Source organism: Anser brachyrhynchus (genome assembly GCF_964034855.1).
Source record: "Anser brachyrhynchus genome assembly, chromosome: 1".
Taxonomy (NCBI): Eukaryota; Metazoa; Chordata; class Aves; order Anseriformes; family Anatidae; genus Anser; species Anser brachyrhynchus.
In genome coordinates, this window is record NC_137694.1 from 41,842,213 (window position 1) to 41,870,017 (window position 27,805).

The window sequence follows — 27,805 nt, forward strand, 5'->3', positions numbered from 1 at the left end:
ATTTATGTGCCAGTGATTAAGTCGGGAAAACAGAATGTACCAAAACAGTTAAGAGCTGAAACTCATCTGCGGAATCTGTGGAGCTTTAGTGATATATATATATATATATATATACTTTTAATATATGTTTGGACTTTGCTTACGGTTGGGTTCCAAAGAATATGTCAGTTTTCCAGGTCATATCGCATCCATCTCTTTCACACCTAATAAAATACAGAGGAAAATAAAACTATGAAAATGAAAGTATTTGAATAAAGTTAATTGTCCATGTTGCTAATAAGGCAGATACCCAGGGCATTTTGAGACTAGCAAAGAAATAATGTTCTAATTCCAGCCAAATTAAAAACAAACAAACAAATATTTACACTTCAGAGCTTAGAAACACTCTTTCTGAACACTGATAAGGACTTTTATGTCACAGATTTTAATTGCATGCCTTTCAATGTCATTTTATAATATAAAATGTTGTTTGTATATTGTCCAGAGTTTGCTTCAATTCTCTTTGGTATTTTGCCCGTAAAGACTTTGAGAAACTCTGTTCTGGATCCCGATTGTCTAATGGTTGCAGATCATTATTCTTCAGGCAGTATGTGTGCCCACTGCTAGTTTGTTTGCGTTCGCTCCAGTGCCAGTGTGCTGCCAGTTCTTCCTCGTGGTGTTCTCCTGTGCTGATAAGGGGTAGATAAATTCTCATATTGGAACAGGACATTTGAACAGGCTGAGCTCTATTCATCTCACCAGACAGACGTCCAGTTCCTCCAAGCATCCTTACAGCTATCCCTTACAAGTCTTCCTTTTTCTGTTAACTCTTTTAGTATGGGTGACTAAAATTGGATGTTGTAATCTGGGCACCTGGTATGGCAGTATTAATATGCCTTATGGAAACACTTTGTCTGCTCCAGAATACTGAGAAAATCACTACCTGACTATGCTGCAACTGGGGAGCTGTCATCACAGAGCTGCTGTCCTCTCCAACAGCACCAACTACAGAAAAGGTCATGGACAAGAAGATTGAAGAGGATTGTTGTAAATTGGGTTCTGATACCAATTTTTCTTTCTGCGGTGCACACCCAGGGGTGTTGTTCTGCTTTCCCAAAGCAGATTGGGCTGAGCCCTGAAGCACAGTACTCTCAAGGAGAATGCAGCATTGTTCTCACCAGAAGTTGATTATGCCTTTCAACTGTAAAGGGATTGGGCCCTACAGAGAAGCCTGTCTCCTTGTAAAATTCAGTTTATAGAGATATGACATCCTTGTCATATCCTGAATCCATAGCTTGGATTTAGTCTGTATTGGAAGCACCACAAGGTGGGGACAGATTTCATATAATGAACAGCTAAAACTAAATCCAATTGAATGAGAAAAAAACAACGAAAGATGTGCAGCTTCAAGTAATACATTTGGGCTAGGAGGGGAATAAATCTTTTTATTCCACATCTTTAAGCATACATGCAGACTCTCACAATTTCTTGAGAATGTGCAATCCACGTTCCTTGTGGGAACTTTAAGGATACACTTTAAATTGAAGATTAAAGGCAAGTTTTGTGTTTGTACCTTTTGCTGATGTTTATGGTTTGTGACATAGGGATCAAATAAGCATCAGTGGTTCCAGGAACCTGTGTATTTTGCTATATATGTGGCCGAACAAACTGTTGTTGAAATAGTTAATATGTTCCTTTGTATAATTTTTTCCAATGAGTTAATATTATGTAGCAGGAAATATGGCAAGGCTTGCATTCTTCTTTTCAATCAGAAAGCTTTTTTTTTTTTTTTTCCCTTTCTTTCAGTAAAATGAATAGCCTGAAGCCATACAAATGTAACAGAATTAATACAAGAGAGTGCAGTGGCATCCTGCTGTGCACAGGTTGTTACATGTATTCTGCATTAACTTTGCATATTCTTAAGGTGAATTTTCAACTGCAAAACTACTGGGATAGCTAAAGACCCCAATCCTCCTGTGTAATTAAGGCGTGCTTAGTGCAAAGCAAGACATGTGCAAGAAGGTCCTTGTGCACACCCAGTCCTGGGCTATCAGCCATGGGCCTGATCCCTGGTATAAATTAAGGAAGCCTGTGGGCTGCAGTAATATACAACAGCTGTTGTTGGCCCTAGGCTCTGTTCCAGCATCCAAGGCTCACCAGAAAATAGCAGGGTCCCAGCCACAAATCCTGCCTCATTCACAGATGAGAGAACAGCTCTGCAGCTGCCAACTGAAGCAGCTCCACGTTCATGATGCTATCTGGAGCAAGGGGAATAAGCTATCACCTAGCCTTTCCCCAAAAATACTCTAAGGCCACCCGTATCAGTTAACATTTTCTTGACTCAGTAGAGGTGCTCAAAAACTTCTGTGAAGATCATTTAGATCTATGGGGTTTGCACACTGGGCTGAGAGCACACACAAAAAAAATGCAGGGCAGATGGAGTTTACAGCATCTGCTGAAGATGGAAGTGATTGGGCTTCTGGAGTGCAGTTGGTAATAGTGTTAAGCAAGTTAAGGCTGTTTGTGTAACACATTTCTATTGTAATAATTTTGAATTATTGATAATAATTAATGGTAATAATTTGAATTATTTTTTTAAATTTATTTTTAAACCAAAAATTCTTACAATCTATTTAGAGAAGTAGATTTTGCTTGTAAAAAGCAGATTTTTGTTTGTTAAAGAAAAAACACCTCTCACTCCAGGATGCTTAAAATCTCCCCTTTCTTATTTGTATTAGTGGCCTTCAGACTTCCAGGTGAATAGTCTAATTCATACTAGGGCCTTAGGGTTGAGACTGCAAAAATGGAAATTGCGCACAACTTCAAACTCTGTGCTGAAGGCAGAAATGTCCTCAACTACTGTATTATTTAGACATGGGAGCCGCAGGGTATGACATTGGTCTTGTGTATATGTAACACATCAAGTGCTCTTTTTTCCATTATGTGAACTGTATTTCCGTTGCATGTTTCTAGTAGCACAGATTTTGTAGCATAGACAGGCTTATGCCTAATCAGTGGGAGCCCCAGAACTCTGAATATCAAGACAAGACAGATAAACTGAGAGAAAATATGTCACCTGCTGAAATAGCTTTGTACCACATATGATTACCATTAGCACTTCATTTCTCAGATGCTCCAGAGTAATAGTGTTTAGATACTCAGATAAGTCTTGGAAACAGGAGCTTCATATAGAAGAGCTCCGCCCTTTCATGCCTCGGTCTGTTTTGCTTAATAAGGCAAAATGAATGTTTTGAAAATCATGGTTGTCAGTTAAGATAGTTCGATTATTGCAGAATGTCTTATTCTCTTTCATTCTGAAGCTTTGCTGAAGTTTCTGGATAATATAAATGTAGTGAAGGTACCTGAGAGATGTAAATGAGACGTCTGTACCTTTTGCTGAACAGCAAAAACCATAATCTTTTTCTGTTTTGTTGTTTTGTTTTGTTTTTGTTTGTTTTGTTGTTTTGTTTTTCTTCCAATATTGTAGCTTGCTTTCTTTTCTTTTTTTTTTTCTTTAGTCTATCAGTGTTTTGTTATTAGCAACTCTTTGGAAGAATTTCTTTATGAGTTATTAATGATAAAATCTTTACGTTGGAAGGTTTAATTTGCATAATGAAATGGTTACGACGAAGGTGTTTCCACATGCTCTTGAGCTCATAGAAAGAAGTATTGCACAACGCCATGATGGAAGGGAAAAAAAGGCATTTTTGATTAGCATTCTGCATATTCCGCACACATGTAAATTAAGCTTATTATAAATCACATTTACACTGATTTTTGAAGTTTATATGTAACTGTATTTCTCATGCCAGGCGGGTATGCTGTAAATCTTCAAGTAGAAGATGTGAAAATAACTGTACCATTGTGATTCTTTCTATTTTTAAGCAGATTCACCAAAAGGCCCTCACCCATCTGCAGGCATGAATGGAAACGTGCAGCATCCCACCAGCACCGGGCAGCAGCAGGTCTCTGCCATACCCTCTCCAAGTGCCAGCAAGCCTTGGCGCAGCAAATCCATGAATGTCAAACACAGCGCGACCTCGACCATGCTGTCCGTGAAGCAGCCTAGTCCCGCAACCTCCCCTACTCCATCTTCAGACAGGCTCAAGCCACCCCCATCTGAAGGCATGAAGCCACCTTCATCTGGACAAAAATCTATGCTGGAAAAATTCAAGCTAGTTAATGCTAGGACTGCTCTGAGACCTCCTTTGTCGTTGAGCTCAGGACCCAGTGATAGTGGGAGAGAAGACGATACCTTTTCAGAGTGTGGTGAGACAGATGTGTTAAGCGGTGGGGTGAACAGCGGCGGCTCCACAAGTAGCAGTCCTAAAGTATCACCGAAGTTAACTCCTCCGAAAGCTGGAAGCAAAAATCTCAGCAATAAAAAGTCTTTGCTACAGCCAAAGGACAAAGAGGAAAAGAACAGGGACAAAAATAAAGTTTGCACTGAGAAAACAGTCAAGGAAGAGAAGGACCAAGTCACTGAAACATCTACAAAGAAGAGCTCAAAAATTGCAAGCTTAATCCCAAAGGGAAGCAAGACAGCAACAGCCAAGAAGGAAAGTTTAATACCGTCTTCTAGTGGGATCCCAAAACCTGGATCGAAGGTGCCAACAGCAAAGCAGAGTGCTTCATCTGTGTGCACAGGAAGTAAGGAGGCTGAGAAACTGAGGACTACAAAAGGAAACCAATCCCAAACAACACCAAAATCTCAACTCAATGAGAAGGCTTCTCCTTCCTGTGGGCTTGCTTCTTCTGAAGGGAAAGAATCAAGCGCAGCTCTCGCCCCGGGCTCCTCTGCAGCTCTCTCGGGCTCAGTGGCAGCAAGCAGCAGCCAAGGCACGGGGAATGGCATCGTCCAACTTCCTCAGCAACAGCAATATAGCCACCCCAACACTGCCACAGTAGCTCCTTTCATTTATAGGTAAGGCCACCAAGGGAAATTGGGTTTGTGTTAACATTTAGAAAAGAGAAAGCTAAAACAGCCAGAGCAATGGTGGTCACAGTGTGTCTCATATCTCCCAGTTTCCATGTTCTGCCACGGCATCACACATATTTTCCAGATAATATGTTTTAATTAATATTCATGAATAATTTCTTCCAGGAACACTGACTCTCTACCTTATATAAATGCAATCCATTGCAAATATTTGCCATTTAAGATTCAGGATTGGATTGATTTGGTTGGATTGGATTGGTTTAGATTGGAAATACAAATCACGTGTTATGTTCCCTGTGCTGTTTTTGAAAGGTCATGGCAGAATCAGGATTCTAGTGAGAAGATTCCTGTGTGCAATTTCAGACCTTCAGTGTTTATTTGCTATTATTCGATAATATTTGCTTAAAACACACTGTTTTCTAGAAAAAATCCTAAAATACACTTCTGGCGTTTTCAGAGTATGTGACAGCACTAGTAGGATATTAGAAGAAAAGTCATATACAAACTTTTGCAAGCATTCAAAGGTATTTCCATACTTTAAGCAGAGTGAAAAGGATGCTGGCTGCAGGTCCTTTTTTCTGTTTGTTTTTATACATGAACTAGGTATAAATTAACTCCGTAGAGGCAGCAAATTTTTACAGGTGGTGCATACTCTTCTGATGGCCAAGGCTCCAGAACAGGGGAACGATTGGTTAAATGTATTGATCTTTGTCTGAATTTATTTTGCTGTGTGATAAAGCAACTGAAGAGAAACTGAGAGATTGCATTGTTATACAACTCAGAAGACGGAGTAAGTGTAGAAAGACTGGCAAGCTGCTCTGAGTCATGATTTCAGATGTCAGATATTGGAGAGCTTTAGCTACAGTTGTGGGTAAATTTAACATCTGATAAAATGACAAATATGTTATTAAGCAAACTGTACTGGCAGTTTTTGTTAGTGAGTAGTACTGTAGATAATCTTGGCTAAAGATTAAAGAGGTGCTGAAGTAGGCTCTGAGGGAGTATATATATCATTACACACAACTAAACATAGCTTCAAAACCAATCTGGATGAGTGATAAACTGTTTAGGTTGATTCTGAACAAAAGGAGTTCTGAAAATTGTATGGGAAGGGAAAAAGCCATGATATGGGTTATATTTATTCTAACATTCAGTGAGTAGCCTTTTGAGTTTCAGTTAAATGTATCACTGAATGTGTTTAATATGTATGTTTCTGTATAGCTGTCTGGAATATTTTCAGTTATACAGCCATTTGCAGTGTCATACATAGGATGGCCTACATATGTGTTAGGTTGCATAGATAAGGAGAGAGAAAAAGAGGCTATGCTTTGCCTTCAGATGCATGTGCTATATAATGGCAATTTTACCACATATTAATGCCATTTCATTGCATGATGGAGATATCTTATCACTTTAAGCTTCATCATGAAGCAAAATATATTTGGAATTTTAAAGGGCATTAGAAGCATGCATCTTCCAGCAAAATTTGGTATTAATAATCATCTGTTTGCTTCAAACAAGCAGCAAAGGAGACTGTATTTGAAGTTAAATCTCGCATGAAAGTAAATTTCTCAGAGCCAAGGTCTGATCTCAGAATGCTATAAACCCAGGGTAATAGGCTGACTTTGATGAGGTTTCTTCAATGTGTATCTCTGTAACTGAGAGACAAATCTGACCCACAAATACACAGTAAATACATTCCTTACAGCTCTCAAGGGCTTTGTAATAGTACACATTGATTTCACAGAAGAATATAAATATAACCAAGGATAAAATATCCATATTTCCAAAGTCAGCAGATTTATTTTTGTGGATATATGGCAAGTAGAAGTGTACAGGAAGATAGGGTACTGTATGTACATTTTTTCTGCTCTTAAGCGTAAATGTTTTTTGAGTAGTCACAACAATTTATACCCAGAATTTCCAGGTACTCTTGTTAGCTGCTAAAACAGCTTTATAGATCAATGAGGTAGTAAACAACAGTTACCATTCAGATTAACAGTTTTATTTTTTATACCTAGTGGGAATGTCTAGGCCCTCTGAGTTGGTATTGTAGTCCTTGTAAAAAGATTCAATATAATTTAATAAAAATACAGTGCATTTTATCCAGAATCCTGCACAATTCTTCCTACTGCAATATACTACTGTGATCAGTTTAGGCTGTTAACATGAGCATAAGTGCTTTCTCTCGTTTGTTGCTGATACCATGCATTTCACAATTTTTGGTTCTTACTTAAGAGGATATTAATGTAGATTTGTGAGTAAAAGGAGTTATTTCAAAGAGTTTCTTTGAGGCCAGTATGAATTTTGCTTGAAAAGAGACTGCCGTGCTATAACAGTTATCAACACTCATGTTTACAAGTGGTAAGTTTTTATTAATAGGCAGTAGGTAGAAAAGGCTGTTTCGCTAGCAGGTGCTGAAATGATACATTGCACTATTCAGTTTTGCACTCTTGGTGCTTGGTTGCTATCTGATACCGCATTGTATTTATGCCTCTTAAACACCATGGCATGGAAATTTGTATGGGTTTATTATTTCTCTTCAAAGATTAGCGACAAAGCTGAGATTGACATAATTTAAATGGATATAATTTAAATTCGTCCATCCTCCTCAGCAAGTGATTATTTTCAAATGTGGTTTTGAATGTGTTATTTACAGCCCCTTAAATATTCTCTCTGAACTTGACTGCAGAGACCAACTGATTTACAGAAGGCTGAAGTAGATGTAATTTGGTTGCCAGAAAGGTTGTTAAGAAAGATGCAGCAGGAAAAACAACTAAGAGGAGGGTGTAAGAGACTGTATAATTGTTTAAAGTGTACCAGCCACTATTTTAAATTACATGTTCTTCTACACAGACAGAATTAGTGGAAGATAGAAATGACACCATCTGCCAGAGTTCCTTGGACTTGTATCAAAACTGGCTGTAGATTTTAGTTATCTTCCTAGTGGTGCTTAAATTTCAGATGGACAAGAGTAACACAGAATTTTAGTGCTTACTAGGTTACACTGAAAACAAGGAAGAAAGAGACAATAATGGGGAGGAAAAAAAAAAAAAAAAGAAGTCTGAATCTTTCTCCTAAAATCTTAGCAGGATAACAACAAGCTTAATTGCTCAGTATATGGAGTTCTTAGCTTTTGAATGTATTGCTCAAAAAGTATAATATAACCTGTACTTCCACACATTTTCTTGCAGAGATAAGAGCCTGTTGTATCCAATTATAGAATTTTTATTTTTATTTTATTGTTATTATTTTTTTGTTAGCCAAATTGTGTAAGATTGCTTTGTTTCCATGAAATGGGAAACATAACAAATAGTTCTAGTAGTAACGCAAAAGTTACCTAACTCCATAGGATAAATCCTTAGTTGACATAAATCACCACAGCCCCACATGAAGTATGTGATATGATGGCAATTAACATTTGCTGTGGACTTGCTCAAATATTAAAGGAATATTTCAAAAAGAGAACTTTAAGTTGTAACCTGACACATGAACTAGTTTAGTTTTATTTTATTGACTCCTGCAGTAACTGCTGCAGGAGTTTAATGGGTCCCTTTCCCATGGTTAGAATATAGAATATAGAATCTTAAATGCCCAAATCCCTGGGGCTGCAGTGCTCAGGAAGTGTTTATTGCCTAAAATGATGAAAGTATTGCTGAAGAGATTTAGCTGACCGCTTATTATCCTGAGATGTACATCTATGGTGTGCATTAGTTAAATTTCACTCCTTCAGGTAAATTTGTAGTTTAGTGATAGAGACGTCTGGAATAAGCTTCATTATTGTCTGAATTGAAACCTTTCAGAGATGCTCTTTCAGTGTCAAGAGAAAGAAACTGGTAACTTCACTACCTAATAGGTTGGTATAGAGAAGATAGGGCTAGACTATTCTCCAAAATGCAGGATAAGAGGTAATGGGTACAGCAGGGGAAACAGTGATTCAATATTTTCACCATGAAGGTGGAGAAACACTTGAGCAGGTTGCCCAGGGAAGTTGTGAAAGTTCTGTTTTCAGACATTTTCAAGACTTAACCAAATGAGGTCCTGAGCAACTTCACGTAACTGGACTTGTCTTGAGCAGGATGCTGGATGAGGTGCCTTCTAGAACATCTTTCTGATCTAAATTATTTTATGATTCTGAGAACACTAAAGTGTTCACCAGATAGAGATAGACAAATGGAAATATCCGTGTAATAAACAAACGTTACCAGCTACTAAAATCTTCCTATCTCCTTTTCTATATGGTGATTGCAACAATTCTATTACTAGACCATAGCTACAAGGGTGAACCTGCAGAGCTATGACAGATGGGAAGGAGGATATAATCTGGCTGGAACCTCTGGAGGCACAGTGAAATTCAATTCCAGCTGCTTGTTCAGGATGTTTTTATACTGGTTTATAGGGTAATAATTGAACTAGTCTTCAAGGATCCTGAAAACACAGAACCTGTGGGGCTTGTTGAAGCCGTATTTGTGTCTAGTTTTAATGACTACAAACCACAGATTGTGGAGTTAAGACTAACTTTTCAGTAAAAGACATTTTATCTGTTAATTGTGTTTGTTAATAATAGATTGTACTGATAAACGTATTGCAACTCTTTCTTTAAAAAATGTGGTGACTCAAAGTTATACTGCAGTGCTTTGCTGCTATTTACATTACTGTTGTGAAATTAAAACTGCAGTTGCCACCAAAATTTTGCAATCGTAGGTAGCACTAGACATTGCCACCCACCAGTTGTACTTGTAACAAAAATACAGTGTTTAGAAAAATTGTCCCATTTTCCCATGCTTGATTTTCAAGTAATTGTGCAAGAAGAGCTTCCAGTGTAGAGGTGTTGGCTTCAGAGTTGTGAAGGAGGATAATAAGTGAATAAATCATTATAAACATATACGTGATTGCTGAGTTAAGCCTTGTGTGCTGAGTTAAACCTGTGTCCTGATAATTTGATTGCTTCCTGTTTATGAGTTGAAGTTATTCTTTTAAATTGTCATACAGGCAAGTGTATCTTTGTTCCTTTGACTAAATAATCAGTAAAATGTAGGATAGAGGACCAAAAAGGTTATTCTAAGCCCTGTTCAGTCTTCTGCCACTGGCAACCATGTAAGACCTTATCATAAAGATAAGCTTTATCTTAATCTAGGTAATCTCCATTACTCCAATGGGAAGGTTCCTTCACTCATCTCAGTGTCAGAAATTATTTACAAGCTACATGATCAGAGCGTATCCATTTATTTTGTTAATATTATCCTTTAGCTTAAAAAGTTTTTTTTTTCCTCTTTTCAATCTCTCTTTAAATATGTGAAAGAATAATTCTATCCCCATCCTTCTCTTTTGCTAAAGAGAAGGCTAAACCAAATTGTCTCCTTTCCTTTCATAAGAGTTTCTTCTTCCCCATGATCATCCTAGTAGACTTTTTCTGCAGCTGTTCCCAATTTAACTCACATGTCTTGAACATGGGTGATCAAAATGCTTGTATACCAGATGTGGTCCTGCCAGTCTGTTACACTGACAGTGATACACATTTAAGACAGCTGCACCTCAGAGTTGTTTGGGGAAAATAAAAAAGCGGCATATTCATCTGATATCTTGTGGAATGTCAAGCAATAACCAAACAAATCTTTGATGTTATCTCTGTTTATCAAAGGTTGGCTATTTTGTTAGAGACAGGAAATTACTGACTGTGTTAAAGACAGCTTATTAAGTAGTGTTTCAAATTCTGTTCTTAATTACTCTTGTACAGACTCATTGTAATCAAACTGAATGATCTTGTGCAGGTGCGTTTGAGAGCAGGATTTGTCCCATTAAGCAAGTCTTACGCTCTTACAAATAGGTAGCATATAACTAAGTGGGTTGGGGTTAAATATATTCTCTGATAGCCATTTTTAAAATAGAAAGCAGATAGTCCTGTTTCATGACAGTTGCTTAAATTAACCTACACTGCAGATGTACAGCACTGGAAGAAACATCCACAGGGGAGCTTTGGCAAAACTGAAATTCTTTTCACTTTCTTTGATGTCAGAAGAGATGCAAGGATTTAGATGTTTTTTTGTTTGTTTGTTTGTTTTAAGGCAGCGGGCTATGAACTGCAGAGGATAGAGGATAGAGAGAACTGTAGAGGATAGAGAGTCATTCATTAAGGCCAGTATCTAAGGTTAATGAGAAGATATTAACTGCTTGCTTGCCTGGAGCATGATCTGTGCCACAGTCCTGCAGAGATCACTTGAGTCATTCATAGGATTAATACAGCCCAGAAAAATGTAAAATCCAGGAGTATAGGGGAAGGTGAATCATGCAATTTCATCTTCTTCTTTTTTTTTTTTTAACTAAAATTGTTGGGCTAAGCAAATAGGCATCTGCATGCTTAATCCGATGTAAATCCCTGTGACGGACTTAGAGCAAAGCAAGTTGATGTTTTGGACACACTATCCATTCCAGGACCTCCTTGCTCCTCAAGACCTGGAGCTCCTACATGGTTTTGCATGGTAGGGGTTTACCACTAGGCCATTCTGAACCCACGTGGGCTAAGACTGACTCCAGAAAAAAAGAGCAGGGCCTTGGCCATCAAGCACCAAAGGCAGGGCGGCTTCAGAAACAGAGGTGTTGGTTTTGTAGGGCTGTTGGCAAACCCAGGTGGAAACCTGGTGGGAGAAGGGCTGTTGTTGAGGGCCCTGTTCCCAGGTTCCTCCTTGGGTTACTCAAGCACAGCTGCCCAAGGGCTGAGCAGGTACCTTTTGGCCAAACACTTCCATAGTAAATAAGCAGTTTTCTCATGAAAGCAGAACTTAAACTGCTGCAAAATCTATAGTCCTTTGTGAGATTTCTATTGCCACTTCAGATAATGAGAATCACTGATATTTTTACCAAATTAAACAAAAATGTTGAATGAAGTCAGTAAAGCAGTTTCTTTGTAATTTGTTTTGCTAGCAAATCAAATTTATTTTACATCATATTTAAATGTTTAAGTTTGAAGCAAGATAAAAGGGACATTTCATGTTTCTTAGATCTGTTATTTCGGGCTGCCTGTAAATTTAAGAAAGCCACATCACATTTACATTTGGTTTATGTTTCCATGGTTTTCTTTCTACAAATTAAATCAAACATCTTTGAATTATTAGTGTTATATGATCTTTTTTACTTTAAGGCTTAGGTTCTTATGCTATTTTATGTCCCAGAAACTGGATTTTGTGCTGCAATTATCCCCACCAATCAGATTCTAAAATTTGGAATGGGAACCTTCGCATGTATCTCTTCCCACAGTGTTTTTATCTTTTTATCTTCTTTTCCCGATTATAGCTGTATCACATTTTTGAAAATGAAAATAAATTAAAAAAAATAATAATAATAATTAATGCCAAAGAATGGAACTGTGGTTTAATTGGTATTTGGTATATCTCTAAAAGGTTTGATTTGACCTGTGTAAGCAAAGCCAAGGACAAGTGAAAGCTTTTATTCATTGCTATTTTAGGTGAACAGATTCACTCATCTTACTGAATTTTATTTGCTACTGTAGATCACTCATTACGTGCCTGTACTCTTTTATTTGTAGGGAGATCCAGTCCTTTTAACATAAGCCGTTGTGTACCATATAGTCAGTAGTGAGTTTTGTATTTGTCTCTATTGACTGTACAGGCAATAGTTACTGCCAGAGGGTAATCCAGATTGTTGAAGTTCTGTGCTTATCTTTCCCCATTCACTAGATAGAGAAGTAGTGCTAATGTTGGGTATTGGTGTTCGCTGAGGGTCCTTAATCCTTTTATAATGATACATGTACAAATAAACAGTGATGGATCCTTTCAATCCTCTCTTCGAAGATAGCTTGCATGTAAGTCTGTTGGTCACTCACTGAGGAGTTTGCATCTCCTGTCTTGGCTGATGCAGTGATTGATGGTTAAACAATTACACAATCAAGAATGCACTGCCATAGTGTCAGAAGGACAACAGGTGAAAATGATCCCTTTCTGTTTCTACCCAGAGGTAGATTGACATAAACTCTATATACATTTGTGGAGGAACCTAGAAATACTTGAACTGTACCAACCTAGCTGAGGGCCCTTACTGCAAGACCAAAAGCAACATGTGTTTTTCCAGTGTTCCTCGTAACTAACTCCAGCCTTTCTCTGGCTCCAGCCCTTGCAGCATAGTTGTTTGGTCTTAATGAAAAGAGTGCAGACCACTTCAATTCCTTTTACCATTACTGTAAGAGCCTTTTTCTAAGAGGTGATTTTGGGCTGACCTTTCACCCTGTGCTGATCCAGCGCTAAGTATCAGCACTAAGTCCAGACAAGAAAACTCACGAGCGTTCATGGCCTCTCAAAGTTACTTTCAGTGGAAGCAGACATATCCTTTATTTATTTTGATGATTTCAAGCAATACATGAAAGCAGGTGGGACCACAGGATTTCAGTTTGTTACTGAGGACACTGTCCTCAAACACCAAATGTAAAATCAAATTCAAGGACAGTAGGACATAGTTAACCTTATAGCATGTGCTGTGCTTGTGTTTCCAGTAGAATGTAACAGACAGAAATGGTAGACAAGAAGCAAAAATAGTTTTCAGAGAACAGTTTTCTGTTTCCAGCATCCCCAAAGTACATGATGTGATGACAGTGCATCAGAGTAACATCGCTGTTTCAGTTTAAGTAGAGTTCAGGTTAAATGATTCTAATGATTCTAATCAACAGATCCCACCATGACGGGACTTGCTCTGTTGTACATGCATATATCTGCTCTGTCAGTTACTGTCATGAATTACTGAACAAATCTGTTCAATAAGTAACTCTAAAGAAAATGTTAACTGAAAAGTTATTTCATGAAATACATTGCTATAAAATTATTTTGAGTGATAAGTCATTGCTTTTGTTGTTTTTACTTATAAAATACACATTCATCACACAGTTAAATGCTTGTTTACAATTTAGTTGGTGGTTGGCAACACTATGGTGAATTTTAAGAAATAAACTATAAATATAATGTTTTAAAATCGGGATATAAATATTTCAACAGTCTTTTAAGAAATCAAAAGACTGTTATTCATATCATCAAAGCTGGAGAAACTTCATCTCTAAGAGAAGAATTTTTTTTTCATTTTATTCTGAAAAGTGGCTAGAATATCTTTAGATACATTCTTTTACTGTAAACAAACATGGTACAGGTTGGCATTTGATGTCATCATGTTTGAACAGTTCCTGAGTAAGTTAGATGCTACAGCTGTTCCTTTAGGAAGAGACAATAATTATTATCTATTTCATACTAATATTCCATGTCTTCGTGTATTTCTTGCTATTTATCACTATGTAATGGCAAATAACTGTATCCAACAAAGTGTACCCAACATAATTTATCACTGATATCCACAGAAATATACCATCACAGAAAATATGGGCTATTTATTAGTAAGTTAATGGAAACACTTTTATTATTCCATTTACAGAGAGTTATGTAAGGGGCATTATCAAAAGAAGATACACACAGATTTAAATATCTGAGCCAGATTTCCATTCCACCATTGCGTAAGCTTCTTCACACATGGCCTTTCTCGCCTAGTATTTCATCAACCAATTGCAAGTTTTCGTTTCCCTTATATCTGTGTAGCCATGTGATGTAACCAATTTAAATGGATTCTGACTATATCTGGTTGATACCTCCTGCTCTTCTGGAAAGAGAAAGTAAGGAAACAAAATGGGTCTGAATTTCTCAGCTGAAACTCTGAGCTGTTCATGAAGAGACAGAGTTCCTAGTCACTTGCAAATTTGTGTAGCTGGAGTCAAATTAACTCAGTAAAAATGTGACATTCATGCTATTTTCACCATATGATTTTTCCTGAGATGTGTATAGTGATGTGATTTTAGCTGGAGTTTCAATTAAAGTTTGTTTCCATTAATACCTTTATGACAGATAATAATAATAATCAATATTCTTGCTTGTTTTCAGAACTCTCTCAGAAAATGACAGTACCTCTTTACCACCTGCTGACTCCTGCACCAGTCCTACTAAAATGGATTTGTCATTCAGTAAGACTGCCAAACAGTGCCTAGAGGAGATATCTGGTAAGTAACAAGAATTCAGGAAAAGCCTAAGTTTAGGAATTATGTACTTCTTTTTTTACATCTTTATCTTACCAGGAGCATTGCAGTGTGTTGAAATACTCCTGACTTTGATTCATGAGTGGTATTAAATATGCAGACAATTTGGGTCATGCACAATTAGTGCTTCAAATGCACAGTTCCCTCATCTGAACTGGTTCCTTCTCTTTGAATATACTCTTCATCATTTTGCAGAAACTGCACTTTCATAAACGAGGGTTTCGAAACGTGTAATTGTTAGTGTCATACTGAATGTTCCAGGAGGGCCATGGAAAATCTACTTCAGGATGTTTTATGCTGTTTTGCATTTATGACCATCAAATTAAGTCATAACATCAGATTTGAGACACAAGAGACAGAAGACATATTTTGCATTTGTAAATGGATCTTTATTCAAAAAATGGGAAAATGAACAAGTTCTCTGTATTGTACCTGACTTTTAAGTCACTGCTAAAACTAAGCTTCTACAGGCTCTGTCCTTCAATCCCTTGTAAAACTGGGGCAAAATCCTTATTAGGTTACAAACGTGAGGGGACTTTTAAAATCATATCAGAATAGTTCCTTTGAAGTCAACAGAGCCATGCTGATTTACATCAGCCCAGGATCTGGCCATAATTCTGCCTGTAGATGCAAAGCAAAGTGTGTCACAGCTGACTTCCTCATCAGGATTGAATTGCACAGCAGGCTTGCATGGGAGTATTTTCAAAGGACCTTTTAGGCAGAAATGTTCTTTCTTTTTCTTTTTCTTTTTCTTTTTTTTTTCTTAATCAGCATCCTTATTCTTAATATCATTTTTTACAAGAATAAAAGGTGAAATACTGTCCCACTGGATTCAACTGTAGTTTTGCCATTTTACTCCATATCCCTAACATTCAAACAAATTTATAACAAGTCATGCAGTTCTTCTTACACAGAATATAACTCACTTTAAAGCACTCATTTGACACATCAGTCTAAAATTATCTCTCCACCAGAAGGCAAATCAGATGCCCAAGCTTTGTGGGACTGCCTTGGCATTTAGCTGATTCATACTCAAATTGAGGTTTTGTCCTGATTTGTCTTAGTCGCTTCAAAAGTTTCCTAAGTCTAACATCCCGTATTTGCACAACCAGCTTTCATGATGTGTCACACTGAAACCTGGTGAAGCATTCCCTGGAGGTGACACATGCCTGTTAAAGTTATTGTACAATGGTATTTCTTAAAGTAAAATTTAAAAAAAAAAAAAAAAAAGATTTTGAACTAATCCAGAAGACAGATTCTTTGTTCTTGCATGTACAAAGAGTATAAGTTGAAACACTTATGCAATTCAAAGGATGCTTCAAGGAATTATCTAAAGAGATGATAAAAAAAATAAATCGGTTCAGTACCTGCTGAAATGATCAAAAAGGATATTGTGTCTCCTGGCTTTTTACTGTTCTGAACAGAAATGGAACAGCATCAAAAAGAAAAAAATGGCATAAAGGGCACTAGGCATCAGAGATGTTTCTAATCTGATTATTCAGACTCTGGCATTAGCAGTTGACTGACATAACAGACAATAAAGCAGAATCACTGGAAAAAATGTTGTCAAGTTTTTGTTGTATGCAGAGGAAAACATATGTGTGCCACCTGTAGTTGGCTGTTAGCAGCACAAAGAATAAATGGATCAAATACTACATTTGCTGAATAGATAGTTGTCTGCATTGGTGAACTATCACCAAGTCACTGGTGATTTTGCCATTGGTGAACTTTCGTGGGGAAAAAAAACAAAACAACTCTTTCACATTGATACTATCTTTCTCAGAAATCTTCCACTGCTGCTGTGGATGGGCATCATTTTTGTATTATCTGAAGCTTCTTTTGTGACTTGGTAGCCAAACATACTAGCTCAGTATATTGGTAGTCAAAAAGGATCAATAAGGATCATGCAAGGGACTGAGCATCTGTGGAAACCACTGAAGGCTGAGAGTTTGTGAAGTGCTGTCCCACCTGTATTATATTTATATTTCATTAGCCTTTATTGTTTTCACAGTGCCAAATATTTGCATGTAAGGCTAAAATGTTCAGGTCCAAGATATCTTCATTTATATCATTGTATAAACTTGCACCACTTTCACTGTATTTACCCACTTCTGTTTGTTTTCGTGCCTTGGGTGAAGGATGCTGTTCCCTAGCTAGTAGGGGTCTTATCAGAGTTCCACTTCACGGTGAAATCAGGCAACTGATGTTAAACTAATTCTGTAAGCACAACCTGTTGAAGATTTCTCCAAAACTTCTATGGGGACAAAATTATAATTCTTAACATTAAAATAAAGCTAATTCCCTTGCTCCAGTGGTGGACTGGCTCTGTTCTCTGTGCCCAGCAAGGCCATTCACATTCCTTTGCCACTGTCTCAACAACAATGATGGGGAGAAGTAGATGGGGAAAGTGAGAAGCTCTAGGGCTAGTTTCCAGCTCTCCTCTGCTTTGTCTTCCTCACGGTTTCTAAGGGAGCTGGTTAAATTAAAAGCCTCTCCTCTCTTCCATCTCAGAGCTGATGAAAGGATGGGACAGAGTCCCAGTGCAGCTGGCTGTTTCTGTTTATTTACTGCCTTCTACTGGGCACACGATGACTTGGTTTTACTTGTGGAGCCATGAGGGAGGATGATGGTGCTGGAGGGTAGGGGAGATAGTGATGCTAGTGTAGACATGGATCCAGAGCTTCTGCCCTGATAACCTGAACAGTCTCTTTCTTGTTTGTTTGTCCCCACAAGTCTGCTGCCCTAGGTAGCTTCCCACATGGCTTATGCCTAAAGCTAGTTTTGCCTCTTGGTAGAGCTACTGTAAATCTGGGTTTCTCCACAGTTCCTCCATCTCTGCTTGGAATTTGTTCCACCTGTGATCTGAAGTGCTTCAGACTTCTTTTCCTGCCTTTTTTTTTTTTTTCCTGAATATTCCACAGTCCAGCCAGAGCAGCCCCAGATGTTTCCATGATGTGCGTGCAAATCAGCAACACAGCACACAGACAGTAGGTGTAACAACCTCCTGCACACCTTGGGTCCCCTCTGCAGGCACTGTGCTGGTGACATCCTTGCACACGCTGAGCCTGCTGTAGATTTGCAGGCGTGGGTCACCCATACAGTAATTTTAGTGTATTCTGCATGTGTTTGCCACATTGCACATGTGGCACACAGATGTGGAGACTTCTGTCCAGGAAATCCCAGACAGAAGTTTTGGAGTCCTAAGTAAGGACCTGTTCGGGAGTCATGTATGAACACTCTTGCATGTAATTTATGTACCAGTTGCCTCAATAAGACTACTCATTTCTTTTATTTTTTTTTCTTCAAAACAAGAGTATAATTTTTGCAGACAGGATTTGAAAATACAAATGAAAAGGCTAACAGCAGTAATCAAGTTTGACTCTTGATTTTCACGATATGATTAGGATCAAGGTGTTTAAACTTTCTTATCTAGTATTTCTGTTTATAGTACCTGTGACATTTATCAGTTTCTGCTGCGAATTTGTTGGAAAAGGATGTCAGTAAGTTAATTATTTAATAATCCTTTGAAAACTGTATATGTCTGTAACTACAAAGTGTGATTTTATGAAATCAGTGATAATGTTTGGCTTTAACAAGTGTTTACATGTTCAAAGAGCTTAAAGCAAAGTGTTTGATTAAATAATTATTCATGAATTTACAAATATTGACTAATTATAAAAAATCTGAGGGATGAAGCAGAAATGGGAGTAATTTTATGAGTTATATGCCAGTATCAATGGCAGGATTAGCCTAACAATGTTCATTTTCAAGTTTTATGTTTACTGTGCTTCTTATATTCTCTATGAAATAGAAATAAGGAGAAAAATAGAGAAATAGAAAAATAATGTGTGGAAATATTTTACAAATTTTTTTTCAAGTAAGCTTGGATGAAGAAACTCAGAATGTTATAAATTTGCAGATCTATTACATAATTCATTTGTAAATCTCCAAACGATGTACTGAGACTTCAAAGAACGTTTTATATGACAGCAAAATTTGTCCCTAGTTTACTAGTTGTTATTATTCCTTTTATGAAAGAGACAGTAAAATAATGTGATACATTACACTGATTGTGATGGGTTGGGGAAATTCCCATGCTGTTCTTTATTTAGGCATATTTCTGTGTGCTGAGTGGTGAATACATTGAATTGCAAGGTAGTTGTGGAATAATGCTCCGTTGTGACATTTGCTCTCCTCTGGTCTCCTATACTGTCTGCTTAGTTTAGAAAGATTTATTTGTTCATTGCTACACTTCATACATTTAAAATGGAGGAATGAGCTTTGCAAAAAGTATTTTTTAATAAGGAAACATGAGAATTTTCCACATTGCAATTTTATGCTTTGCTGAATGATAGCCTGCAGAGAGGTATGGTAAAGCAGGAGGATAAATTCAGTGCTCTTTGTGCTGAGCATTTGGTCCAAATATACATATGTGTCTGCTTGAAGGATGATCATGATTATCTGTATACCAAGTGAGGCAGTGGGATTCATGGGAGAAAAGTTCATATAATCTTGTAATTAAAGGCTGTAGTTTATATTGTTTGTGTATATGAGGGTTTGTACACATTAGGATTGTGTGAGTAGCCCTAGTACCTTCAGATGCCAGCATTTAACTCATTGTGTTTTTAACATATGTACAAAAGAAAAGGGTAGCTGCCAGCTACCCTTATATGGCTCCCAGGACTTGTGTCCTGCTGGAGCTGGACTGCAGAGGATAGCTCAGGAAGGGAAAGTAAGAGGTCAGCAGAGTCACTGAGGCCCAGTGGGTGGCCCAGGACCCAGTTACACCCCTACCTGAGACCCTGGCAGCCTGGAGTGGGGTGACAACATCGTACGGGGGGGTGGTGTGGCTTACTGGGTGTAGACATTTCATCCCTTGCCATAAGTTTTTCTTCTCCCAGCTAGAAAGAGGACTAAATATGCCTGGCTAGTTCCAGTGGTCTCTTGTCTGGTTTGTCCGTGCTGAGAGGTGAGTGCTGCACCACGCAGTGCTTCCTTAGCAGGGCAATGCTTAGCCTTGTCTGCAGAGCTAAGGGAGGCCAGATCTAGCACTGTAGTCATGACTGCTTCATGTGGTCAGGCACACTCAGCATGAAGGCAGAGCATGGCCACCTGCAGCTGGCCACGGAGACCAGCCACGGGTGGTAGCTGTCTGGGCAAGAAAGGGCAGGTGAGGAAGTTGCTGTTCATTTATTTGGAGTAACAGGGATATTCAGCCTTGCTGTTTATGGAAGGAAAGGACCCTGCTCCTTTGATCCTGCAGTGCTGTGCAGGGCCACTTCATTGTCCTTCCAAATCATTTGAAACATAGTGACTGGGAATGGTGTATCACTTCTAATATAAATTGAGGTTTCAAAACCATTAAGTGGGAGAAAAGTGAGCTTGCCCTCCATTGTGCAATTTCCCTCTTCCAAAGGCAGCCTTTCAAAGCCTTTCTAAGAACCTCAGTGTCCTCCTCAGCCATCCTGAGCAGGCTGTTGCAGCCACAAGGCTTCCTGCCATGACGCCAGGGTGTGTGCAGGCAGAGTGTGCCAGCAGGGGAGCGTTCGGGCGGCGCTGGAGCCCTGCTCCCAGAGCCTGGGCAGGCTGAGCATCCCCTCCAGTGCATGGTATGCTTGCAGGCACAAGCACGGTCATAAAAAATCTTTTAAGGGCCCATATGGGCGACGAAGATAGTGAAGGGCCTAGAGGGGAAGATGTATGAGGAGTGGCTGAGGTCACTTGGCCTGTTCAGCCTGGAAAAGAGGAGGCTGAGGGGAGACCTCATCGCAGTCTACAACTTTCTCGCAAGGGGGAGTGGAGTGGCAGGCGCCGACCTATTCTCCTTAATCACCAGTGATAGGACCCACGGCAATGGTGTCAAGATGAGGCAGGGGAGGTTTAGGCTAGACATCAGGAAGAGGTTCTTCACCGAGAGGGTGGTTGCACACTGGAACAGGCTCCCCAGGGAAGTAGTCACTGCACCAAGCCTGTCTGAATTTAAGAAGTGTTTGGACTGTGCACTTAGTCACATGGTCTAAAATTTTGGGTAGACCTGTGCGGTGCCAGGAGTTGGACTTGATGATCCTTATGGGTCCCTTCCAACTCAGGATATTCTATGAATCTATGATAGGCTGCCATGTCCAGCAGACCCTGGGAGTAAATTCAATGGTGCAACCGTTTAAGTGTTATGTTCTGTTTCCCTGCTGATAAAGTGGCAGACGTTTAATATTTGGGACTATGTTATACTCAGGAGGACAGCTTTCTTCTTCTCGCCTGTAACTGACTTTGTGGGCAAGGTGGGGAGGAGGAGTGATATCTCATCTTGTTGTGGTCCCTGTCTTTCTAGGAATGTGTCAGTGATTCAATATGGAAACTCATCGTTGCTTGAGACTGCTTATTTTTTTCTAGATTAGTTCTGTGTTTATGAGGGTTTTCTAGGAAAAAAATATACCTTTCCTTTAAAATTTCTAAGAAGCTTCCGCTATGTTTTATTATATTTCTTTTTTCGTATATGCCTTAAAAAGCTGTAAACTGAGCTAGTGAAAAGCAAGAAGTGCACTGAGGCTTCTGTTAACATCCATTTATTCGTGCAGGGAATCTGCATAGTCTGTAATTCTTAGGGTGGCATTTTTAAAGGTTACTTCCCTGTCAAGGTTTCCCAGGGATTTGAGACAAGCGTATTTTAATGCTGACAAAAGCAGTATATTGTTATATAGCAATTTTCATGTTTGTAGATTTCTCTATAACATTTTGTGAAATCAATTGCCCCTAGATAAAATATTTGCATTTAGAAATTAGAAAGCAATTCAGGTAGTTCTTTATTATCCTTTTTTCATTTCTGGAACTAATATCTTTTTCACTGTGAGAAAAGGTATATACTTAAACATAAAGTCTTCTTTCCATCTTGTTATATTATTTAAAAACAAAATTTAGATCTGGAGAACTTAGTTCAGACATTATATTGAATTGCTTTATAAGAAAAATACCATTCCATTTAATATGATTTTTTCAGAAGATTGTGAAACAGTGATTTTTTTCACAGCTTTTTAATTTTATACTAGCCTCTGAATCTCACAGAGATACAAAAAGGGTATATTTCAAGCAGAAAGAAACAAAATGTTTCTATTTATAAATCACTTTACTGGGTAGGTGCTGCTGTGTTCGGTTTATTAGCTTCTTTATTATCTTAAATTATATATATATATTTATTTGTAACAGAAATTGCAAGGCTCAAGGTCCATTTGCAAATCTGCTTTTAGCTTCTTGCACAGGGAGTAGCAATGATATGGAAGAAATAGTTCGTCATCCTTACCTTTCAGGGAGAAAAATATCATTTGACTGTGAGCTAGGTCTATGACTGTAGTATCCCGTTCAGGTGGAGCTGTGTCTTGAAACCTGTGGCACTGTAAACTGGGCAGAGGATTCTGTGTCTCCGGTTTAATTCACCAGGATGTTTGCTGCCATGGCAGCCAGCAGCTTTCGCTGCAGTAGCAGAGAAGAGTCATATATCTGGGAATGCAGGTTGAATACTAAAATGCAAGGAGGCTTGTGCAGAGCTTTGCTTCAGTGGTTAATTTTGGCTCTTTATTGAGCTCTGACGTGGAGGCTGTACTTGCAATTCTGTGTCAGCCCATCTAAAGTGAAGAGCCGTGCGCCGGGATCAGTCATGATCTGGTGAGAGGGGGGAAAAACACCCGAGAGAACTCGTGCCTACTTTGGATTTCAGACCTCAGCAGCTGTAGACAGAGATGCAGGCCCACCGCTCTGATGAGACCGGTGATTGGATGGAGAGGGGAAAACACAGTTGGCTTTTGGGATTACTTCTGTGCTGGAGCAGAGTGTTTGATCAACTCTCTTCTGCTTGAGAGAAATCCAAGTGAAAATGACTGTAAGTACTGCAGATTAATGTGACGGGGGAGAAGTGGCTTAGCAGAGACAGCAGCGTAATTTTAAAGAAAATGACTGTGTCTGTCTCGTCATTTACACTACATACACTGTATGTTTGAGCTGTGCTTTTCATTACGAGTGCAAGGATGTTCTTCCTGGGATGTGCAGCGTGCAGTACCAGAAGGGTCACCTCCAGACCTTGCTGAAGAGCTGAACTGCTGCCTGTCTCAGAAATATGAAATCTGACTGAGGTGAAGCCACAGCCAGAAAGATGCAGCGATCTGCTGAACTGTCAGTGTTTAAAGGCAAGGAGGTTAGAAGAGGGTGTGTTCGTCTTCAGAAGCAGAAGTCTCTAACCAATCTCACGCTCACCAGTGAAGGGGAGAAGAGGCGATACTCATATAGGGAGAACTGGTTTGGAAACGCCTCCAAGTCCAGCCAGAGTTACCATCAGCGGGAGGCAGAAGCTGGGAACAAAAGCTCACTTTCCAAGGCACTCTCACGCTCGGTGCACTCTCTCTGCCACTCTGGTCTCACCACACCCCAAGCGTTCCAGGTGCTACCACCAGCTGGAAACACCACGTCCAGGAGGTCAGGAGATCGGCGTACAGATGAAGGCTTCAGGACTGATAATGAGGAGAGGGGGAAATCAGACGATGAAAATGCAACCTGCACGTCCCATTTCCCCAGCAGGAACTGGGCAGAGGAGGAGGAGGAAGGCTGCTTGCGTGAAGGGACTGCACATCTGGATGAAGATGTCATAATAACAATGCTGGGGGACCTAGAACAGGTCCTTTATACTGATATTTTAGGTAAGTTAACTTTGACTTGAAATCAGAAAGGGAAGAAGGAGACCAAAGTATGTGCACATATTTGCATGGAGCAGATTTTTGATCTTGACAGTGATTTCATGAGACAGAACTGGGTTTGTATGCTGTAGTATGCAAAAATAGGGTCTAGCCATTTCTTCCTAGCTTGCTTACTCTTACCTCTGAAGACTGTATGAAATTAAGGTGAATGCATAAATCACTTTTGACAAGTGCATGGACAGTAACTGTGTGTGAATAATTGAGTGAGTTTTCTTAAGCTGTTTGAAAAAATAAGGTGAAACACTTAGGTTCTATTAGTTCACTGTAAAATAATTTAATTTTCGTGACACTCATCCTCATGAATTTTAAATTGTAATCTCAAATTCAAGGTTTGGTTTAGATAGAAAATATCTTGGCCTACCTACAAACTGTCCATTATTGCTTTCCCTTTCCCTCTGCTGATAATTTCATCCATATATGTGGAATTGTTAGTGCCATGGTTTCACAGTTTAGCTATATCAGTACATGCCAGTGATCATTTGTAGTCCACTGTCATAGGTGCTTCAAAAGGCTTCTGTGTTACTGGCTTTACTTTTCATCTCTCAGTCCTTTGTAAGAGTGCTCAAAGTGTTCATTTCCAAAGCTTTGTTCTTCAGCCAGTCAAATGGTTGAAGTGTCTGCTTGCTTTTCCAAGGTTATATAGCACATGTCTAGCCTGGAGGTTCTTTTCTGGTGGATGTGTTAGCCCTGAGAGTGTTTAAATTCAGGATAAATTTTTTGCTCTATATGTAATTTAAAAAGCTATCATCTCCAAATAACAAAGAAACAAGTATTCTCTTTTTATGTCTACCTTTAGACTATTTTAGTCTACAGTTGTATGCTAGAAGGGGTTTCTTCTAGAGATTACTGTTAGCAAAGGCAGCTGAACTCTCCACCTTCTGCTCCTCTTCAGCTGTGTGTCACAGAACAAATCCCTGTTCTCTCGTGAGCCTCAGTTTCCCCACATGCAGACTAATACTGGTACTCTTCTTTGTGAGTGGAGTTAATGTCTAAGAGCAAACAATTCTCTGGGGAGCTGGTTCTTGTTTGTAAATCCTTTTGTGAACATCACAAAATTAATGGAATTATTTGGGCTGTTATTACATGCATGCAAGTATTGAAATGATCATGACCATTATTCTTAAAAGTGCAATTATGGGTAAGCTTCAGAATATTGAATGTAAAAGTTTAACCTAGGTGATTAGTGATTTCTGTAAGATGTTTATTTTTGATTTCCTGTGTATGTACCTCACACAACAGGAAAAAAAAAATGTCCTCTAGAAATTTACTGAGAGAACCTGTAATGTTTCACTGCTTAAAGAAGGAATTTGGGGACAATATTTTGGAATGTTTATGTCTAACACAAATGATGAAGCTACAGGTGAGTGAGCAGATTATATGTCATGGGGCCAGTAAAATATTTACATCAGACTTTCTTGTAAGAGGAATGGAGTTCTGAAGGAAAGTTTCATGGTGCCCTAGTTTTAGTCTTTCTTATCCCATCCTCTCTATGCATGAAATAGAATGAATTTTCTTCAATATGCAAAACAGAGTCACTTGAGATAACAAGCCGTTTCTGATATGTGAGGGCATGCAAATAAGGGTAGACTGTATGATGGTAGTGCTTTTTGCTATAAGAGGGTGTTAGGGAGAGTCTGGGTTCCCTTTGAACCCATACAGTGATCCTTAATCCTGCTGCAATAAGCACCATAGTGTCTCTTCTGGCAGACAAGATGTATCTGCCTTTCAGAATAATGTGTGTATTCACCATCCCTTTGGTCCTGTTGAAGAAGGCTTGATGTATGTGGGGAGCCACAGTGCTGTCCTGAAAATGTAGGTAACGTCAGGTCTGAGGGTCTTGTACTCAGTGCAGAAAATTTCTCAAGCATCACGTTCAATTGTTTATGCTTTCTGACATTCGTAAGTGGTACGGCACAACCCCATCAATATAGCCTTAAGAGAAGAAGGGAAAGTAAAAGGAACAGTTATTTTTAAAACACTTAAGAGTTACAGTAATGAGGATTTTGTACATAATACTATATAGTATTGCAAGATCATAAAATTCCAGTTGTATTTTTTTAGAAAAAAAAAATGTAGTGGTGTGGTTTTCAAATTACCCCTTGTGTCACTGAGAGATCAAGAGATTAGACCTCAAAATTTCCACCTTTCCAGGACAGAAGAGTGCTACTTTTTATGGTGTTATTTGTCTAAAGATGAAATATGCTTCTCTGTGAAAATATATTTTGGCAGTTTGCCATATATATGTACCTATTTTTTATTATTATTATTATTGATATTGCAATTATACCTTAAGGCTTTGTTATGCTAGTTATTGTGCAATATATATTAAAAAAGACAGTTGCTATCATTTTTGCTGCAAGAATTTGCAGTGTTAACATACAACAAAGGACAACTGGCAAAAATAAACAAGAAAGGAAAAGGCAAAGTTACTGCACATATGGATTATATTTAGTTCCTCAAATAAATATGGAGGCAAATGATTGTTTTACCTTAATTCTGCCTGCTTAAAACGCTGAAACTTGTCTTTAAACAGAATATTGTTTTCTACCTTGTATGCAAGCTACTGTTTCACCTCGGGTTTGAGGAAGGGAGGGTTAATACGTCTTGGGTGTCCCCGATAGGTATTGTGGCAGGAAGATAACGTGCGCCTGAAAGTGAATTTGAGTGCATTTGATGGAGGGGGCAATGCCATGGCAGTGAGGAACTGAGCACACCATAGGCAACTGCCTGGAGGTAGTCATGGACAGTCTGCCTTGGAACTGTCTGAGGTATCGACAGCAGGCTCAATCTAACAGGATTTAATGGTTTCCAGCACAGGCTTGGTGCAAGGCTTCTGCCCCATGGGAGTTTCCAGGACAGTGCAGAAACTTCTGCAAATAGTATATGGGAACCATGCATGTATGGCAAGGTGCTTGGCTGAGCACACACCTATCTTGAAACATGGGAGCAATAGTGGTAATTTCAATGTGAGTGTGAACATTTGCCTCCTTCAAGGTATTACATGTGAAAATGCATACAGATATTTTATGGAGCAAAAGTTTGTGGATGGACATGCTGTCAGGGTGTGGTTTGGCAAGATAGAGAATTTGGCAGCAGGGTTGGGCCTGTATCACCATTTATCTCTACCCACACTGTCAGTTCCATTGCTGCCAACCCAGAGCTTTATGGACTGTTTGACCATGAAACCACAGGAGAATTGATTCAGAGCAGTAAAACAAACAGGCTAACAGCATTTCCTGAAGGACTACTGGCTGCAGCAAAGAGGACAGAAGGCGTAGACAGTGGTGGGGAAAACCTCGGAATGGCATTGCTGCCAAAGCTAGCTTGACATTGAACCACCACTGCAGAGTGTGTTGACTAGTACCATGCATCCTTGGCCTATCAGGGAAGACAGAAAGTGTATATGGAATCTATATGGAATAACTTGTTTCCATGTACTGCCAAGAGCTGAGATTCTCCTTAAGGACCTGCACAGTGATCAGGCAATCACAAGGCTGGGCTGCAGGGGAAGGTACAGTAGCAATTCAGTTTGTCAAAGAGATCAAAGGCCTCAAAATTCAAAATTGAAAAAGCTTAAGTGAACCATTGTTCAAATACCATTTGCTTCTGCAGGTTCTTCTTTATATTTGAAATAAATGTCACTGTCTGTATTAAACATGCTTATTGTAAACCTATGTTAAACCAATGTTTGTGTTTCTGCTACAACTTAACCTTAGTATGTTTAACCCATGCCCTCAAACAGAGATTGCATTTAGATACTTTTTTTTATCAGAATTTGTTTCTGTAGGACCTTTGGACTTTTTTAACATTTCTAGTATACCTTGACCATTCCCCAGTTCTCTTGTCCCCTGATATTCCCTATCTGTCATTTGTGTGGTACATGATGCTTTTCCTTAGAGACATCACCTTAGTTGAATTTATACTTATTTAAATATACACAAAAACATGGAAGGAAGAAGGATTGCAACAGAATAAAAAAATACAGTAACTTGAATATCTTCAATACAGTAACTTGAAATATCTTCATTTGTGTTTTACATTTTACAAAAGTGAAATACTATAGTGCTACAT

At 38.7% G+C, this 27,805-nt stretch overlaps 1 protein-coding gene across 43 annotated transcripts in view; it reads left to right on the forward strand.

Annotated features, from left to right (window-relative positions):
• NAV3 (neuron navigator 3) overlaps positions 1 to 27,805 on the forward strand; it is a 555,833-nt gene that overhangs the window by 415,962 nt on the left and 112,066 nt on the right. For 36 of the 43 annotated variants that reach the window (XM_080604504.1, XM_080604505.1, XM_080604507.1 and 33 more), the window contains 2 exons: positions 3,865 to 4,903; positions 14,845 to 14,960. In XM_080604504.1, coding sequence (XP_080460630.1) covers positions 3,865 to 4,903; positions 14,845 to 14,960 — 1,155 coding nt within the window. The remainder of the gene's footprint in view (positions 1 to 3,864; positions 4,904 to 14,844; positions 14,961 to 27,805) is intronic. The other 7 variants (XM_080604524.1, XM_080604527.1, XM_080604509.1 and 4 more) reach the window with 1 other exon arrangement.